The sequence below is a fragment of the Halichoerus grypus genome, chromosome 8 (assembly GCF_964656455.1).
Source record: "Halichoerus grypus chromosome 8, mHalGry1.hap1.1, whole genome shotgun sequence".
NCBI classification, from domain to species: Eukaryota; Metazoa; Chordata; class Mammalia; order Carnivora; family Phocidae; genus Halichoerus; species Halichoerus grypus.
In genome coordinates, this window is record NC_135719.1 from 43,296,660 (window position 1) to 43,317,071 (window position 20,412).

Consider the following 20,412-nt stretch of genomic DNA (forward strand, 5'->3'; position numbering starts at 1 on the left):
AAATACAACACATATAGAAAAAGCACAGAAGCATACATACATATCTTAATGAATTATAAAGGGACTATCTAAATACCACGTTTAGGTCAAGAAATAGAACATTGCCAGCACCCCCAGAGGTTCTCCTCTTTCTCTTTCCGAACACAGTCCCTTCTCTCTCTCCCAAAGTAAGCAATAACCTGAGTTTTATGTTAATCACTTACTCTGTTTTATTTGTTGTATGTATGTATCTCTGAACACTATAGTTTTGTTTTGCCTGTTTTGGGGCTTTATAAAAATGGAATCATGTAACATGTATTGTTTTATATCTGACTAAAATAAGTATGTGTGTAAGACTTATCCATATTGTTGTGGTTAGTTGTAGCTCATTGTTGTTAACTGTATAGTATCCCGGTATATATGTATACCACAATTTATCCATTCTAGTGTTGAAGGACTTTTGGCTTATGTTTTGGGGAATTATGAATAATGCTGCTATGAACATTCTGATACATGTATTTTTGATAGAGACATGCACATATTTTTGTTGACGATACATAGGAGTGGAATTACTGGGTCACAGATATATGTATCATCAACATTAGTTACATAATAGTAAACTTTTTTCCAACATGGTTGTACTGTACTAGCAGTGTATGAGGGAGGGTTCCCAGTTGTTCTACTCCACTACATATATTGCCAGATTCCTTCATTTTAGCCATTTTAATGGTTGTGTCAGAGTGGTTTAATTTGCATTTTTATGCTGTGACTCTAATGTGCTTAAGCACCTTTTCATAAGTATACTGGCCATTTGGCTGTCCTCTTTTGTGAAGGACCTGTTCACATCCCTTGCCCATTTTTCTAATTGGGTTGTCTGTCTGTCTTTGATTTGTAGGAGTTCTTTATGAATCTGGTTACTTCTGTTTCAGATTTTTTCTTCCATTCTTAAAAGTATCTTTTTTTTATGTTCAGTTAGCCACTATATAATATATCATTAGTTTTTGATGTAGTGTTCAATGATTCATTAGTTAGGTGTAACACCCAGTGCTCACACAACCCGTGTCCTCCTCAATACCCATCACCCTGTTTTAAAGGTATCTTTTGATTAACAGAGGTTCTTAATTTTAATGTAGTCTAATTTATCAATCTTTACTTGTAGGGTCATGTGTAAGAATTTTTTTTACTACTTGAGGTTATAAAGATCATCTTTATTATCTTTTAAAAAGCTTTATTGTTTTGCCTTTGATATTTAGGTATCCAGTTCACGTGGAGACAGTTTTTGTATGTGATAAAATGAAGGCAGTGATCTTTATCTTTCCACATGGATATCCAGTTTTTTCAGCACCATTTATTTAAAAAATATTTTTGGAGCTCCTGGGTGGCTTAGTCAGTTAAGCGTCCGACTCTTGATTTCAGTTCAGGTCATGATCTCAGGGTCATCAGATCTAGCCCCACATTGGGCTCCGCTCCTCGCCAGGAACCTGCTTAAGATTCTCTCTCTCTCCCACTGCCTCTCCCCCCCAACTTGCTTGCTGTCTTGCTCTAAAAAAAAAAAATTAAATAAATAAAAAATTAAAAAATAAAAAACATTCTTTCCATACAGCCATGAAGTTCCCCTTTTATTATAAATCAAGAGTCTATATGTGCATGGATCTGTTTCTGTGCTCTCTGTTTTGACCTTGTACCAACACCAGTGTTTTTAATTACTGTAGCTTTCTAAAAATATCTGCTGGAACAAGTCATCCTACCTTCTTCTTCAATAGTGTTTTGATTATTCTTGGCTCTTTATGAATCAGCTTCACAAAAATTCTCTTGGGATTTTTACTGAGATTCCATTGAATTAGTAGATTGCTTTAGGGAGAATTGAGATTTTTTTTTTACAATATTGTTCCCATCCATGAACATGATTTCTCTCTCCATATAGACCAGTTCCTCTCAAAAATTTTTTAAAGTTTGATATATAGTGATCTTACATATCTTTAGTTTGAATTATTACTAGGATTTTAATATTTTTAATACAATTATAAATGTTATTTAAAATTTTTATATCTGTTTCTCATTAAATACAATTGATTATGGTATTTTTCACCTTGTATCTGGTGACCTTTCTCAACTCACTTATTCTAATAATTCTGTGGTTTTCTTTGGATTTTCTACCTCTACAGTCATATTGTTTATGAATAATGATAGCTTCATTTGGTCTTTTACAGTCTTTATGCCTTTTATTTCTTTCTCTTACATCAGCTAGAACCTCCAGTACCATGTAGAAAGGAAGTGCTGATAGGGATCATTCTTGGCATGTTCCCAATATCAGTGGGAAAGCTTTCAGTCTTCTATCACAAAGTATGATGTTTGCTACAGAATTTCTGTAGATGCTTTTTAAGTATGTTCCCTTTTATTTGTGGTTTTCTAAGAGTTGTTACTATGATTTTATGTTGAATTTTATGAATTGTTGTTACTATATGTATTTTGGTGTTCATGAGACTATTTTATTGGGGCGCCTGGGTGGCTCCGTCAGTTAAGCATCTGACTTTGGCTCAGGTCTTGATCTTGGGGTCCTGGGATCGAGCCCCGCATCAGGCTCCCTGCTCAGTGGGGAGTCTGCTTCTCCCTCTCCCTTGGCCTGTCTCCCCAACTTGTGCGCTCTCTCTCTCTGAAACAAATAAATAAAATCTTTAAAAAAGTGAGACTATTTTATTGACACACACAGTGAATTTCTAATGTTAAACCATCATTTACATATTACTGCAATAAATCAACTTAGTCTTGTAATAGCCTTCTTATATATTGCTTGATTAGGTTTATAGTATGTTTTTAGGATTTTTGCACCTGTGGTAATGAGTAAAATTATCCTATAATAGTCCTTTTAATACCCTTGTTATGTTTTGGTATCAAGGTAATGCTGGCCTCTGAAAATGAGTTGGGAAAGAGTTCTTTTTTTAAAAACTTCTGTGGAAGAATTTGTCTTCTTGTTTGCTAGTAAAATCATCTGGCCCATAGTTTTCTTTCTGGAAGAGTTTTAAATTATAGATTCAATTTATAAGATTTTTCACATTTTTAAATTTCTTCTTTGACAGTATTAATTACTTGGATTTTTGTAGAAATTTCTCCACTTTATATAAACTTTCAGATTTACTGACATAAAGTTGTTCATAGTAGCCTCTTAACTTTTTCATGTCTACAAGATTTATAGTAGTATCCCTTTTTTCATTCCTGCCTTTGGTTATCTGTGAATTCTTATTTTTTCTTCAGTCTTGCCAGGGTTTTAAACTTTTTATCAGTCTTTTCAAAAAGTTACGTACTAGCTTTGATCCTCTTTTTTCTAATGTTCATTTACTCTTTGTTTCCTTTTTTCTCCTTTGGTTTGCTTTGTTATTCTTTACCTAGTTTCCTGAAATTGATGCTTATCTCTTTAATTTTTAACCTTTCTTCTTTTCTAATGTATGCATGTAAGGCTATAACTTTAAGGTAGGCAGTGTTAAAGTATATCTCACATATTTTGATAGTGTTCAAAATAATTTCTAATTTCCATTGTGATTTCTTCTTTGTCCATGGATATTTTAAAGTCTCTTTCTTAATTTCTGAATTTATAGGGATTTTTAGTTTTCTCTGTGATGACACTATCAGGAAACTTATTTTAAATTACTTTAAAGGTCAGATAAATATTTTTAACCCCTTGGAAATATATTTTCTTGCTGTATGTGCTTGAAAATAAAGAATATTCTGAAGTTGTTAGATACTGAATTCTTAATATGTCTGTAATATCACTTATGTTTATCAAGTTGTTCCATTCTGTAGCTTTACTGGTTTGTGTTTACACATTTGTTTTTTTCTGGGCTAGTTATAGCTTTGTCTGTTTCTTCGAGTATTCTGTCAATATGTCACTTTAAGTTTTCAGAAGGCGTTTCCTGGGCACTTCCAAGTTTGGAAATCTTCTATCTTCTTCATAATTTGAGCTTTTGTCAAATATCCCTCTTCATCACGGGTAACACTTCTTACCTTAAAGTTTACTTTGTCTAGAATTTATATAGCTACACCAGTTTTCTTTTGATTAGACATGCTATGTCTTTTATTCCCATCTTTTTACTTTCAGCTTTCTGAATTCTTTTTTTTTTTTTTTTTAAGATTTTATTTACTTGTTTGACAGAGAGCGACATAGCGAGAGAGGGAACACAAGCAGGGGGAGTGGGAGAGGGAGGAGCAGGCCTCCCGCTGAGCCTGGAGCCTGATGCGGGACTCGATCCCAGGATCCTGGGATCACGATCCGAGCCAAAGGCAGACGCTTAACGACTGAGCCACCCAGGCACCCAGCTTTCTGAATTCTTTTGTTTTATATGTGTCCCTTATAAACTTCATATACTTGGGTTTTCTTTACTGAGACAGTCTGACATTCTTCAGATTTTAACTAGAGCATTTAATCTATTTACATTTAATGTAATCTTTGATATATTGGGATTTAAATCTGTTTTATTTTGAGCTTTTTATTATTCCTACCTGATACATGTTCCTTTTCTTTATTGCCTTTTTTGGGTTTGTTGTTTTGTTTTGTTTTGTTTTGCCTTTTTCTTTTGGTTACTTTTTATTCCATTTTTTCTTTTGTTAGTTTCAAGTTTTACATTTTTTCCCTCTTTTTTTTTATAATAGTTAACCTAAAGATTACAACATAAATCTATGACTATCAAAATCTATTAATTTGTGCTTTTATCTTAGATGATGTAAGGACTTTCATATGCTTCAGCTATTATATTATTATATATGGTATAGTTGCTGTTATTTTTAATTATCTGTGTACTTTAAGTCCAGCACATTATTCTTATGTTTTATGTAATCAATATTCATTCAAAATTACTCACATATTTTCTGTTATCCTTGCTCTTCATTTATCACCCTGACTTCTCTTCATTTTTTATATGTCCTTTAGTGCAGTTGTATTGGTGACACATTCTGTCTTTGTCTAAAAATGTCTTTATTTCAACTTCATTCTTGAAAGTGGTTTTGCTGTGTGTAGATTTCTAGATTGGTAGTTTCTTTCCTTTCATCACTGTAAAAATACCGTCTATTGTGTTTTGCTTTCCATTGTTTCTGTTGAAAAGTAACCTTTGAACCTAATAGTTTCTTTTTGTTGCACATGTATATATAGTTTTCCATTTCATAACTCAGTTAAAATTTTTTTTGAGTATAGTTAACACACAATGTTACATTAGTTTCAGGTGTTCAACAAATATATGTTATGCCTGTGCTTACCACAGGTGTATGCAGTGCTATTACAGGTAGTTACAGTACCACTGACTAGATTCCCTGTGCTGTACCTTCCATCCCCATGACTTATACATTCCATAACTGGAAGCCTGAAATCTCCTACTTCCCTTAACTCATCTCTCTGCCCCCTTCCCTCTGGCAGCCATCAGTTTGTTCTCTACATTTATAGATCTGATTCTGCTTTTCATTTATTCATTTGCTTTGTTTTTTAGATTCCACATATAAGTGAAATCGTGAATTTGTCTTTATTTGACTTTTTCCCTCTGGTTCCATCCATGTTGTCACAAATGGCATGAGCTCATCTTTTTTTATGACTGAATAATATTCCATTACTTCTTTATCCATTTATCAATCAATGGACACTTGGGTGCTTACATAATTGGGCTATTGTAAGTTAATGCTGCAATAAATATGGGGGTGCATGTATCTTTTCAAATTAGTGTTTTCATTTTCTTTGAGTGAATATCCAGTAGTGGAATTACTGGATCATATGGTTGTCCTACTTTTAAGTTCTTGAGGAACCTCCATACTGTTTTCCAAAGTGGCTGTACCAATTTACATTCCCACCATTGGTGTAAGAAGGTTCCTTTTTCTCCATAACCTTGCCAATATTTGTTATTTCTTGTCTTTTTGATTCTAGCCATTCTTACAGATGCAAGATGATATCTCATTGTGGTTTTGATTTGCATTTCCCTGATGATGAGTGATGTTGAGCATCTTTTCACATGTCTGTAGGCCATCTGTGTGTCTTCTTTGGAAAAATGTCCATTCAGGTCCTCTGCCCATTTTTAAATTGGATTATCTGTAGTTTTTTTGGTTTTGAGTTGTGTAAGTTCCTTATATACTTTGGATATTAACCCCTTATTAGATATATGATTTGAAAATATCTTCTCACATTCAATAGGTTGCCTTTTTGTTTTGTTGCTGGCTTCCTTCACTGTGCAAAGGCTTTTTATTTTGATGTAGTTCTAGTATTTATTTTTGCTTTTGTTTCCCTTACCTTAGGAGACATCTAGAAAAATGTTACTGTGGCCAATGTCAGAGAAATTATTGCCTATGTTCTCTTCTAGGAGTTTTATGATTTCAGGTCTCACATTTAGGTCTTTAATCCATTTTGAGTTTATTTTTGTGTCTGGTGTGAGAAAGTGGTCCAGTTCTTTCTTTTGCATGTAACTGTCCAGTTATCCCAGCACTGTTAGTTGAAGAGACAGTCTTTTCCCTGTTGTATATTTTTGCTTCCTTTGTTGTAAGTTAATTGACCATTTGAGCAAGGGTCTGTTTCTGGACTCTGTTATGTTCCATTAATCTATGTGTCTGTTTTTGTGCAAGTACCATACTGTTTCTATTACTACAGCTTTGTAGTATCTTGAAATCTGGAATTGTGATACCTCCAGTTTTGTTCTTCTTTCTCAAGATAGCTTTGGCTAATCAGGGTCTTTTATGATTCCCTAGAAATTTTAGTATTTGTTTTAGTTCTGTGAAAAATGCTATTGCTATTTTGAGAGATTGCATTGAATCTGTAGATTACTTTGGGTGGTATGGACATTTAGCAATACTAATTCTTCCAATCCATGAGCATGGAATATATTTTCCACTTGTTTGTGTCATCTTCAGTTTCTTTCATCACTGTTATGTAGTTTTTAGAGTAAAGGTCTTTCACCTCTTTGATTGTTTATTCCCAGGGATTTTATTCTTTTAGGTGCTATTGAAAATGGAATTTTTGGGGCGCCTGGGTGGCTCAGTTGGTTAAGCCACTGCCTTCGGCTCAGGTCACGATCCTGGAGTCCCGGAATCAAGCCCCGCATCCGGCTCCCTGCTCGGCGGGGGTCTGCTTCTCCCTCTGACCCTCCTCCCTCTCATGCTCTCTGTCTCTCATTCTCTCTCTCAAATAAATAAAATTAAAAAAAAAAAAAAGAAAATGGAATTGTTTTCTTAATTTCTCTTTCTGCTACTTCATTATTAGTATATAGAAATTTAACTGATTTCTGAATATTAACTTTGTGTCCTTGTTGCAGGTATACTTTTTTTCTGACTCTTGATTTCGGCTCAGGGTTGTGAGATTGAGCCCTACATCAGGCTCCGTGCTCATCACGGAGTCTGCTTGTCCCTCTCCCTCTGTTCCTCCCCACCCTGCTCATGCTCTCACGCTTTCTGTCATAAATAAATCTTAAGATTATCTCTTGTCTTTAATTTTTAGCAATTGTGTCTATGTATGGACTTCTTTTTATTTATCTTCCTTAACATTTGAAGGCTTTCTTCAGTCAGGTTGATATATTTAATTGGTTTTGAAAAATGCTCTGTCATTACCTCCTCAGTATTCTATAGGATCTCTCGCCTCTTCTGGTATTCTTTTTACATATGGTAGATCTTTTTATTGTGTTCTAACTTTTTACCTTCTTTCCTGAATTTTTTCAGGAAAAATTTTATTTTCTCTGCTTGATTCTTTGTATTTTCTTCTGACTTAACTTCCAGTCTACTATTTCAGATCTTTCTATCTCCTTCAGCATGATTATTTTAAGTCTGTCTGATAGCCACAATATCTGGAGTCATTGAGGGTTTCTGGGTTTTGTTGTTTTCACCAGTTTTCATTTACATTGTCTTGTCTCCTTTTGTGCTTGGTTACCTTTGATTATGTGTCATACATAGTATTTGAAAAACTATTTGTAAAAATATTTTGAGGCCTGAGAGGATATGATTTTCCTCCAAGGCATGTTTTCATTTTTTTCTGTCAGGTTCTAGGGCACTAGCAATCTGGAGTTACTTTAATCCCGTTTTAGGAATTACAGTTTTCTGGACCATTCAAATGACTCGAAGCTAGGCTACAGTGTCCACAAGGACTTTTGTTTCAGTTTACTCTTATGTTTAGGATGCAAACCTTGCGGATCCCTGTGTCAGGCATGAAGATCTTACCAGCAGTCCATACCCTTGTGTGTTTTATTTCTACCCCAGGGATTGGCAAACTTTTTCTATAAAGGACCAGAGAGTAAATATTTTAGGCTTTGTGGACCATACAGTCCTTGATGCAACAATCAATGCTGCCATTGTTCTTTGGAAGAGCCTAGACAATGTGTGAATTAATGAGCATGAATGTATTTCAGTAAAGATTTATTTACAAAATCAGGCACAAGGCCAGGTTTGGTCCAGGGCCATAGTTTGCTAACCCCTGCTGTAGTCTGTCAGAAGCTCTCCTCAGATTCCCAGCCACCTCTTCTTAAATTTAGGTTAGCCCTGAATGCTCAACTAGCCTCTCTGGTTTGCTTTGTTAACTAGCTCTCTGGTGCCTTCAGGAATATTTTATGTTTGGTCCAGTTGCTCTCAGCAGGAGGTTTAATCTGAAATACCTAGTCTGGTATTATCAGAAGCTCAAGTCACATACAAGGTAACCAACTTAAAAGCAATGACATTTTTTTCCCCTCTGATCTCAAGAAGGAAATTCCTTAAGGTGATCTCAGAATCTCTCTCACTAGCATCCTGTGATACATAAATGACTTTTTTTTTTTATGAAACTGACTTTTCAGGACCTGTTTCTGTAGTCTTCCTAGAGAGACTGTGCATTCCAAGGTTGAAGTTACAGAGCAGTGTTGTCCATCAGAACTTTGTAGGATGATGGAAATGTTCTATATCTTGCACTGTTCAGTATGGTAGCCACTAGCCACCTGTGGCTATTGAGCACTTGAAATGTGACTAATATGAATACAGAACTAAAATTTTACTTTTATTTAATTTTAACTAATTTAAATTTAAATAGCCATGTGTGGATACTTAATTTGGAGTGGACAAAGCTTAGATTAAATGAAGAATCTCCTCTCAGTGCATAATGTGTTCCTACAGTCCCACCCACCAAAGTATCCATTTTCTAGTGCTCTTGCAAGAAATAGTTAATCTAAATGTGTTTGATGGACAGTATCTTTTAAATATCTGAGGCCTTGCCGAAAGTTTCCATTTATTCCTACCATTCACCTGGTATGATGGAAGTACACTTGCTATCCTAAATGGGCCACATACAACTAATGCAGTCACTCACTTTACTTGCTAACACGTATTTTTCTTTGCAGGGAAAGGGGCGACTTCGTCGAGGAAACTATCCAAGTCCATCCTCTCCTGTTGTAGTTCGGTTGCCCTCCATGTCTGACGTCCCAGAAGAGACCTTGACTAGTGAAGCAGCTGTGGAGACTGACATCACGGAACAACAGCAAGCAGCGATGCAGCAAGAGGAGAGAGTACTGACTGAGCAGATTGAGAACCTACAGAAAGAGAAGTGAGTTTCTAGGAGGAAAGGGAGCGACTAGTTATTACCTGCTTTCATTTTCTTCATTCTCTGCTCTCTTGATTTTTCCTTATTTATTAAATATCCCCTATGTGTCAAGCACTGTATCAGGTAATACAGGGGATGCAAAGATGACAAAGACATGTTGCCTGGACTCGGGTAAGAGCGTGAAGAGTTGTCACCTTAGCGAGGGAAGCTCCATGAGGAGGGAGACCTGAAGCTTCTTCAGTGACAGTGCTGGAGAAGGCTGGCTGGGATAAGGTGTGTCAGTCTTAGCCAGGATTCCTAACAGGTCTGAGATCAGTTTCAATGAACAGATTGGTCTTTAAAATGAGGAGTAAGGATTCCTAGGCTAAGACAGAGTCCCTTTCAAGAATGGGTATTATTCAGAACTCCCTGAAGTGGGACACCTGGGTAACTCAGTCGGTTAAGCATCTGCCTTTCAGCTCAGGTCATGATCCCAGGGTCCTGGGATCGAGTCCTGCATCGGGCTGCTTGCTGGGCAGGGAGCCTGCTTCTCCCTCTGCCTGCTGCCCTCCCTGCTTGTGCTTGCTCTCTCTCTCTCTCTCTCTGACAAATAAATAAATAAAATCTTAAAAAAAAAAAAAAGAACTCCCTAAAGAAGGCTATTATCTGAAGATCAATATAGCCATGGGGCCACCAACTGGATGGTCAGGGTAAGGCAGGAACTCTAGTGGATGCTGGGATACTAGGTCGGAAAATTGGTTGCAATTTAGGAGAGAGACAGTCAGCTCTGTGCCCTCTACCATCACTGGAGCAAGGGTAGGTAACAATAACACTCTATCTTGGGGATAATACGGACATGCTATGGTTCTTTTTGAGGGTACTGTGTACCGGTTCTTATTGACAATATCTTTAAAGTTTTAAGGGGATTTTTGTTTCTGAGTTCCAGGATCCCAGGTCTGAGAGCTTGATGCATTAGGGGACATATGAGTCTGTTAAAGTAACTTTTTGCCTGTCAGGGTTGATTCTAGAATTTTGGTAAGCTAAAAAAGCAGCTGAAGCTCAGCTGTGCAGAACATGATAAGGCAGAAGTGGTGCACATTGACCAGGGGCTAGCTGTCTGATTTGAAAAGAGGACCTCACTCAGCTTTGATGAAAATGGTATTGGAGGTATAGAAGGGTGAATAGTTTGAGCTAGGCAGAGTGGAAGCAAAGCTGAGAAGGCTCTGAAAGAGGAGATTTGGTAAGGAGGTTGTGGACAGTTTGGGACTCAGAGCTGGTATATTTCCAGGTAGTGACAAACTCTAAGATCTGCCCATTGGAGAAAGTTGCCCATATAACATGAAGGAAAGGTTGTTAGAAGTAGCAGACAAAAGGACACTTCGGTGTGAGAATACTGAAGTGAGCTTTTACAAAGATGTTTATTGACAGATCAGGGTGACATCAGGTAGTAGCGAGAAAGCAAGATTAGGAACCAAGTACCAAAACTTGAGGGAACAAGGGGACACAACTGAGAGGTAGGTGGGTGCCTGATGAAGAGGAGTAGAGAATGTTGTGAGTGGAGGTGGCATAAGAGGCAAAGGACAAAAAGATCAGTGACGTTTTACTTCATCAGAGGTCTCTCTGTGGTTAAGGTAAAGGATATCATCTGTAGCCAGTTAATGCCAGTTCATGGAAGATAGTTAAAGAGCTGGAAGGAATCTTAGAGATTATCTCATGTCATCTCTTTGTTTTGTGGATGAGGAAGCTGAGGTCCAGGGAGAGGAAAGTACTTTCCCAGTGCATTATGTATGAGTTTAGAGTGAGTTTAGAACCCTGATCCCCTGGTTATCAGCCCAGAGTTCATTTTACCAAAATACCTTACAGCTGCAGCATCTTTTCCCACCTCGCTCTTTGCTCTATTATAGGTCCCAGGCTTTGTGTTTGTAGCCTTCATCATTACTGTGGCTGACCAGTCTTCATGACCACCTTGGATGGGAACAGTAGGAAATGTGACTGTTTTGCTACTTAAATTTCTTTCATCATAGGTCTTTTTTTCCTGTTGTCTTCCTTCCTCTTCTTATCAAACGCTAGTGGATTTCTTGATTATATCTTACAGGGAGGAGCTAACGTTTGAGATGCTTGTACTGGAACCCCGTGCTTCTGATGATGAAACCCTTGAGTCTGAGGCCTCCATTGGGACTGCTGATAGCTCAGAAAATTTGAATATTGAGTCTGAAGGTGCCATCTCTGAGAAATCAGGTAAATGAACATAATTAGATCAAAGACTCCAGATTTGTTTTGCAAGGGAGGATTAAGGATTCCCAAGCTAAGACAAAATCCCTTTCAAGAATGCCTGACCTTATGTGAGAAGGTGACAAAGTCCTAAGGAGTTCAAATATACTGATCTTTGTGAAGCTTCCATTATGTATTGTTCATCAAACCAAACATTGAATGTAATGGAGTCTTTTTTGTCAATTTAATGTTTTCTCCTCTGTTTACCACAGAGAAAACCCAATAATCACAACACATGTTGTCTTACTGACCCATGATCCATGTTCTAAGGGTGGTTAGTAGGAGTTGTGCCCTGCTGAGAGATGGGCTTATACCAAAGGAGATATTTAACTACCTGGCATGTCTCAGGGAGACTTAGAACTACTACATATCCTGGCAGTATTTTAAATGATAGTGACAGTTGTAGACCTCTCCTAATGGGTAGTCGAACTCCAGACTTCTTGGGGTTGATTCTTAAATGATATGTGTAGAAATGGATAACTTCTCAGGTTATGACTGTGGACAAAGTAGGTCAGCCTGGACCGTTCAGACGTCAGCCCACCCATCACATGGGAATGGTGAAACCTATTCTTTTGGGATGATTTGCTTTAGAGGAAATTGTCACTTAGAGCTTTGATCTCTCCTTTTGCTTTAGAGAGAAGCTTAGCCCTGAGCTCCCTGAAGGCGGCTGGCAAACCTGAACCTTCAAGCAAGCTACGAAAGCAGCTAAAAAAGCAGCAAGACTCCTTGGATTCGGTGGACTCTTCAGCCTCTCCTTTATGTTCGTCTAACACTGCATCTTCTCATGGGACCAGAAAACGATTTCAGATTTATTCTAAATCTCCATTCTACCGAGCTGCCTCAGCTGGGGAGGCCCTGGGAATGGAAGGGCCATTGGGCCAGACCAAATCCCTGGAAGATAGGCCTCAGTTCATCAGCAGAGGAACCTTCAACCCTGAAAAGGGCAAACAAAAATTAAAGAATGTGAAAAACTCACCTCAGAAAACCAAAGAGACCCCAGAGGGGACAGTTGTGTCTGGCCGCAGGAAAACTGCAGACCCAGACTCCAGCTCCACCCAACAGCTAGCTCTCTTTGGAAACAATGAGTTTATGGTCTGAACTGGCAGCTGGGTACCCCTTCATGGCTACAGAGTGGTAAACACATCTCATCTTCAGGGCCTCTTCTCATCCCCTCGTCCACAGTAGTGCATCCTAACTGTGGTCCTGCCTCTTGCCCACGCATACACCCGAGGCCTTGGGTGCTAATGTCCTGGGCCTCCGGCAGAAGCAGAAAGGCTGCTCTGAAGACTGCTGGGGATGGTGCCAGCCGTGCCTTGGCTGCTGTGTTTGCCTGGACAGTTCACTACGCGGAGCCGCCTGGGGCCGGCGCATTTGGGTCAGGTTGGCGGTCTTCCTACTTGCCTCTCCTCCACCCTCTTTTCCTTCCCAGAGGTGGGTGTTGAACTGGCGGGGGGACATGGTGGGCCTGAGGGAACCACTGATTTTTGACATTTGAAGAAAACATATAAATCTTTCTTAACCGTGAAAGCAAAAGCCTTTGGGTTTATTTTGGGATAGTTAGGAGCTGGGGTAGAATATAATTTTTTTCCAAGGATTTGTAAACAAAAAGCCTAAGCCCTCTATTTTAAGATTTTTGAGAAATACTCCATGTTATATCCTGGGGAAAGTAAAAAAGTAATTGTTTCCATGAAGCCATCAGAGCATGTCTCAGACATCTGGTTACATGATGAAGAAGAGAGTATGTGTTTTATTTTTTGATGATGTTCAGTGTCATAATAATGCTGGTTTCATTCCTGGTTAGTTCCTGCCAAATATATTGCATGGGCTGAAGTTTCAGTTGCCCTGCTGTTCTCATACTTCCTGGTCCTAGGATTAGGTTCCTCTAATTTTCTTTTTAAGTCTCAGAGACATGGTGATCCCTAAACATGAGGGTCTCATCCTAATCCACCCAGGCTTTCCTCTTTGTATAGATTAAACTGAAGATCGCATATGAACCTGTTCATCTTCCACCACAAACTCAGACAAGTAATGTGACCATCTAATCACTTCTCCCAAAACATTCATACACAACACTGCATGAATAAGTGTTAACAGAAAGCTGCCAAAAAAATGAAAAGGTTTTTAATATAACCATCTAACTATTATCTTCTTTTCTTCAGACCATCAGTATTAAATAGATGAAAAAATAAATCAAGGACTACTTGAAGCTATTTTTGTTAATATTCTGGTTACTGAAGTTTACTGTAAATATATATGTATAGTATGCATATTTCTTTTTAACCTTATGCTTCCCTCCTCCTCGTGGAATTTCTTCCCACAGATCAGGGGCCATTGGATAGGGGTGAGAGCCACTGTCCCTGGGTTGAGGGAAAAATCAGACCATCTTTTTCACCACTGGGTGTCTCCATACACCTGAGCTATAATAGCATTTTAAGCTTCTTAGCATTTGTGGGATTAGAATCTGTTTTTGCTGTTTATAATATATGGAAAGTGAAACATGATACTCTTTCTTGAGATAAGTATGTGAAAATGTTTATTTTTAAAGTCACTAAATGCATCTTGTCTAACTACCACGTGCACTGTTCTGAAAAAGAGCCTTTACCATCTGTAACCCGAATTTTGGTTATTCTTTCTTTTCATACTTCTTCATTTGAAGTTGTAGAAATATTAAGACTTTTGTTAAGGCAGATTCTCTCCTGTTACACAACACTGAACCTCATGTCACTGCCTCGGTGGTTATTGTCAAGCCCCAGAGGTCAGGCTTAGAACATCATTCTGAGTGGCAGCTAAACGTAGCAGGAGTCTTACCTCTCCCTGGTTTGGTTTCAGAAATGAGCTAGGGAAGGGAATCTTTTTAAATCTCCAGAATGATGATGGTTGAGTAAGTGTTAGATTTTATATCCCACAAACATCTGCCACCTTGTTCATGCTGAGGAGTAATAAATGTAAAGCCTTTTAAAAATTGGAACTTTGGAGAATCTCCTAGAGGAAAACCCAACCCCTCAGCGTGGTCGGGTCCAAGTGGGACTTCTGGGGCCCCGGGGCCCCAGGCGGGGCTGCGCAGGCTGTTTCAGTATTCCTGGGGGAGTAGTGTCCTGCTGGGCATTGACTACTACTCTCTGCTTGCTCCAGAACATTGGTTAAATACCGTATGAAAAAGAGATGACCCTTGTTGGATAATTTCCTTTGGCCCCGAGGAACAGCCTGGAGAACACATCTTGGCATATGTTCTCTCTTCTAAATTTTTTCAGATTTTCTTTGTTTGTTTGTTTGCAAAATAAGCTTTTGGCAGTTGAAAAAAAAAAAAACTCATATAGGTCACTTTATAGGAACTAGGCAATGGATGTTAAGAGACTTTATATTTCTCAGGGACCTGAAACCTGAATTTGGATAAAATTAAATAAAAAATACTTGTTTTTTGGTTGCTAGATTTGTGGATTTCTAGTCATTTAACCAACTGCCAGAACGGAGGGTGGCGGGTGGGGAGAGATCCACACAATCGTAAGAATGGAGAGCAAGTGTGGGACCCTCCCTCTGAAGGAAAGAAAGCTTTTCTTCTCATAGGATAACAAGTACTGTTGGCCTGATAAAGAGATGAAGCCATAACTCTTAAAAACTGTCAGAACCAAGTGCTGTATCTTCTTCCATCGGTCTTAACTGATCCTCTCCGTGGTTAAAGTTATGTTACCACGAAGTGATGCTGTATTATAATCACTTAGGACGAAAATGTTTAACCTTCATATATGTTGCAGTTGTGCCGCCCATTGCTTCTCCTTTGCTTTTCTTTGACCTCAGATGCCACAGACAAAAACCCTGTGTGGCAGCAATGGGCAGCCCCACATTTGGAGCCCATACTCCAAAATACAGAGGAATTCTGTTCATATCACACATTCCCAGCCCCAAACAAAGCCTGGATTTTCACTTCTCCACATTAAAGCCAACTATCCCTTATCATGGAAAATGTAATAGAAGCAGAGTAGTACAATTTTAAGGTTACAGTGTGTATCATTAAGTGAAGCAAATTTGTTTAACAGCAAGAATCAGGGAAGTGACATACTTAGTTTGTAATGCACTTCCTGCCATTTTAATTCCTTTGCCACTCTAGGCTTCTGGAAATACAAAGGGAGATACAGAGTTCCAGTATGGGCCTTGAAGAGACAGAGGGACCCGAAGTCAGGGGTGGGATACCAGAGCCCCTACCTTCTCATGCTTTGGAAACCAGCTGCAGCTCTTACCCTGCTGCTGGGAGGTTGGTGGAGACTTCTGTGTTCCTTGACAGTAGGCTTGTTTTCACTGTCAAAGACAGAGAAGAGAGGGGGTCCTAGAAGCATGCTGAAAAGAGGAGGTCCAGCAAGGTTCTGCAGGTCCACTTCAGTGACTGTGGGCCATGGTTTTCCTTTTCTTTTGTTTTTTGTTGTTTTTTTTAACTATAACTAACGAATGTGTACCTTTCACAAGCACTTTGGTAAACTAGAGAAGAAATTCTCAGGATGTGTTCAAAGCTAAGAGAGTTTTAATTTTAAAAAGAAATATAGTCCAGATGGCTTTCCTCATCCTCCTCCCCTCTTTTTTCTCCCTTGGTGGGGGAGCTAGGCATGGGGCATGCATCATTCTGTGTTGACAAATGCATCATGCCTCTCCATAATTTTGTGACAGTTCCCCAGCACTGCCCCGCAGTAGCACCATGCTAGCCTTGGTAGTGAGAGTCCTTGGTATCTGAGGGAGTCCTCAGTCTTTCTGTGCCCCTCACATACTTTTAACCACTTTTCTCTGGAACCACTCCCACATTTGATTTGGTGTTAAAAGGTAACAGCAAAATGATGATTGTGGAGATGGATCTATTGGGTCTTGTTGGTCTCTTGGTTAAAACTGTTCTTCAAAAAAGCCACACGAACGGGCCTCTCACCTTGCTATTCATTTATAATTAATATACCTATTTATCAGCCCTCTTAGATCACATAAAAGTTGCACCTTTTGAACCAAGTAATTGTATTTACTAGGGGAAAGGTGTGGATTACAGATTAGTATTATATTATTTTAATGGATTTAAAGTAATTTATAAGTATGCTGAGTGTAAATTTTTAAAAGACTATGTATTGTAAAAGGACGTATCCTGTGAAATATATCATTTTACTGTTTAACAGAATAATTCTATAAAAAGAATGATTTATCTCACCCACGGAACTGATTACATTCCTGATGCAATCAACAGGCACTTTGTAATTTCCTTTTGGGTTGTTTTTTTTTTTTTTTTGGATCGGGAGGAGCAAGACATCATCTGTGTAAAGTGCAGTTTATGTCACTCAGAATATGCACTGTATAGCTACACAAAAGCAGCTTGATGAACAAATCACTCCATGGCTCATTAAAGAACAAAGCTTCCAGAAGCAGCAATATGTGTGGTTTGTTTTCTGACCATCCTGGCTCCCACCCCAACTCACTCCAGTTCCACTCCAAGAAACAGCAGTGATTTTTGTTTGTTAAGCTGATTTTTGTTTAAGGAAAGGACTGAGACCCAAAGTAACAAAGTGCAGAAGCAGTAAGTATTGGAACTCTGCTGAATTCAAGTGAAGGTGAGATTCGAGATAATCTTTTTCTGTAAGAGATGCTAGCTGCTAGCTGTTAAGACTTCCTTTAATCAGCCTAGAGCGAGGTGGACAGTGAAGACGGTAAGTCTACAGTTAGGATCCTCACCAAAAAGACTATGAAGAAGTAGCAACATCTGCTAGTAGAGGCCCAGGAATTCATGCCTAGGTTGTCATTTTTGTTCTGCCACTATGCTGTGTGACTTTGGGAAAGTCATGAGCCCTTTCTGGGTGTCAGTTTTCCCATCTGGAGATGAGTTCTCTTCCTCAGGTTTACTTCTCTGTAACTCCTAAGGACTCTCAGGTCTCAGTGTAAAAGGCAGTTTACTGGAAATTTCCTCTTCTCCCTTGAACTGGATTAGATGTCTCGTGTTCTCAACAGTGCCCAGTATTTGTGGCATCAAAAAACTGTTTTGAGGGGCGCCTGGGTGACTTGGTTGAGCATTTGCCTCTGGCTCAGGTCATGATCCCAGGGTCCTGAGATGGAGCCCCATGGCCGGCTCTTAGGAGCCTCCTTCTTCCTCTCCCTCTGCCTGCCGCTCCCCCTGCTTGTGCTCGCTCTCTCTCTCTGTCAATAAATAACTGTTTGATGTAAGCTTCCCAAGGCAAGAAATGTGCTTATCTTCCTGACTCTTAGATCCCCAGCACCTAATAAAAGGTGCCCTTGCTTAAATATTGGACGAGCAGGTTGAATGAGATCAGGGGTTCCCAAATGCCAAACTAGGTCTAAGGTGAAATGGAAATTTATTCAGTTTTTAAAATCCTGAGATCATTTTCCCATTTCTTTTTGCATTGTTTACATTTTTGCATCAAATTTACATCAAAATGAAAAGGATAGTGAATTGTTTCTTAAAGTTTCTTTAATTGGCCAAGTAAAACCTGGAAACACCGTTTTGAAAATGTACCCCTGTGGTAACCAAATCTACAACAAACCTTCCCAATGCTTCTTAGCGTCTTTGGGTCTTTCTCTGCCTTTCCTACCATCAGATAGTCCCTTAGGGTGGAAGAGGAAAACCGTCTCACAAATCTGAAAACTGCAGTTGAAAAGAAAGGCCCAAATAGGTCCACAGAGACTGTCTCTGTGTGCTTCATAACCAAAGACATTTCTGGCGTTGAGGGCAGAAAAGCTTTCACAGTATCCCCTCTCCTAGCAACGGCCCTAAATGCAATGAAAGCTGTTATCCATTCGAATTTCAGTGGGGCCAATTTACAGCAAAATGTTGAATAAATCCTGAGATCAACTGAGCTCTGTATTGTATTAGGAAAACAAGAGCCACTCAGTGTATTTCAGGTGAGAGGGACATAATACAGGAATTAGGGGTTTAATAATACACACTGGAAGAACTGAAGAAACAAAAGTCACAGAAGCTCCCACAGAAAAGGTCGAGAAAGCCAACACAGATCTCAGCCAAAAGATCCAAAGTTAAGAGCTTGCCTGGAAGCTACTGCAATTTGAAAGAAGGCAGCCTGAAATCACCTTCCCACACAGCAGGCTGCAACTGCCTCCAGAGGAATGACTTCATCGTTTACCTGCCTTCCATTAGCTAGCCATAGGGGGAAGAGGATCCTGGGAAATGTAGTTCCTGGCATCTCTGCAGTGAGGACAAGACCTTAGAAGGGGGTAGTATTGATGCCAGGTTGACAGCAGCTAATCCAGTTTATATATCTCCTCTATTTCTCCAAGACCTCCTCCTGGAGATCCCAATCTCTCCCGGTGTGGAATTGCTGTGCTCACACATCCCAGACACTAGCCCATGAACTTCAACAGGCCACCTCTGCGCAGCTATGTTCTGAGATGCATGACTGTAGGGTGGATGTCCAGGGCCTATCTGGTCCTATTTCATCCTTCTTTCTTGCTACAGTACCTTTGCGCAGGCTTTTTATATGCAGGCCTTTAAACCTTATGGATGAAACTTTTGATAGGGAACTGGATAGTATAATGGCATTATAGACATTAGATGGCTTGAATAACAGGCAAGTCTGGTGTTTTTAGAAGATCAAGGATATGGGGCATCTGGGTGGCACAGTCAGTTGGGGATCCGACTCTTGATTTTGGCTCCAGTCATGGTCTCAGGGTTGTGGGATTGAGCCATGCATCAGACTCTGCACTGGGTGTGGAGCCTGCTTAGGAATCTCTCCCTCTTCCTCTACCCCTCATCCCCACTCTATATCTATATATCCATATATAAAGATCAAGAATAGTTTAAGTGCTCAAGTGGAAAGGGCTCAAGCTGGGCAATACTTGCCATACTCTTTCCTCTTCGGGCACCAGCCTAGCTATTATCATTTCCAGAGCAGAGTGTCCTGAACCACCTCCTTCCATCAAGGCAGGATATCTCTGTGAGCTGGGAGAATTCATGCACAGGCCAAAGAGCAAGAAACCTCTAGGATTTTACAGATTTCTCACATGACCTTCTCCTCTTGACTTCAGGCATTTCTTCTTGGAGGACAGGAAAGGCAACAGAATCGTTCAGTCATTCCAGGGGTGGGGAGCTCTGGGGGTGGGGGGGCAGTGCCAGAGTTAAGTGGAGTTAAGTAGAGTTGCACCAGGGTTTAAGTTCTCTCCAAGCCTCAGTTTTTTCATTTATCACTGGGGATGGATGACTGGTCCCTGTCCCAGAGCTAATCTGAGGATTGAATATCAATGCCCATTCAGCACTCAGTTCACTGCCTGGTGTATCATCAAGTGGCCCACACAAGTTCACTTTTTGCATTACTATCATTTCCTAGGTCTTTTGGGTCTGTCTTTGCAAAGGAGGTTTTTCGGAGCATCTCTCCATAAGGAATTAAGAAGTAAAAGAGACTCCCCTTCTAAAAAAGTGCCTGTAGCCGCCTGGCGTCGAGTGGGATGTGCTCACCTTTGTTTATGGAGGGGTGAGGAAGGGCAGGAAGAGAAACACCGACAGCGCCTGTGGGGTGGTGGGACCCCATCTGGAGGGAGGCTGGGTTTTCACTCCTATGGGAGATTTTGAAGCTGGGCTTGAATGTGTTGCCCCTGGACTCTGCCATGGCATGGAAACCAGATGGAACACAAGAGCCTGTGCTCATTTCTTCAGTGTCCTCCAATGGAGAGCCTTTAACACA

At 39.5% G+C, this 20,412-nt stretch overlaps 1 protein-coding gene across 6 annotated transcripts in view; it reads left to right on the forward strand.

The window, feature by feature from the left end:
- Nucleotides 1-17,137, forward strand: part of MYO9A (myosin IXA) — a 276,785-nt gene extending 259,648 nt beyond the window's left edge. For all 6 annotated transcript variants that reach the window (XM_078079137.1, XM_078079139.1, XM_078079138.1 and 3 more), the window contains 3 exons: nucleotides 9,294-9,496; nucleotides 11,568-11,710; nucleotides 12,378-17,137. In XM_078079137.1, the coding sequence (XP_077935263.1) occupies nucleotides 9,294-9,496; nucleotides 11,568-11,710; nucleotides 12,378-12,841 (810 nt within the window). In that variant the 3' untranslated portion in view covers nucleotides 12,842-17,137. The remainder of the gene's footprint in view (nucleotides 1-9,293; nucleotides 9,497-11,567; nucleotides 11,711-12,377) is intronic.
- Nucleotides 17,138-20,412: the final 3,275 nt, after the last annotated feature.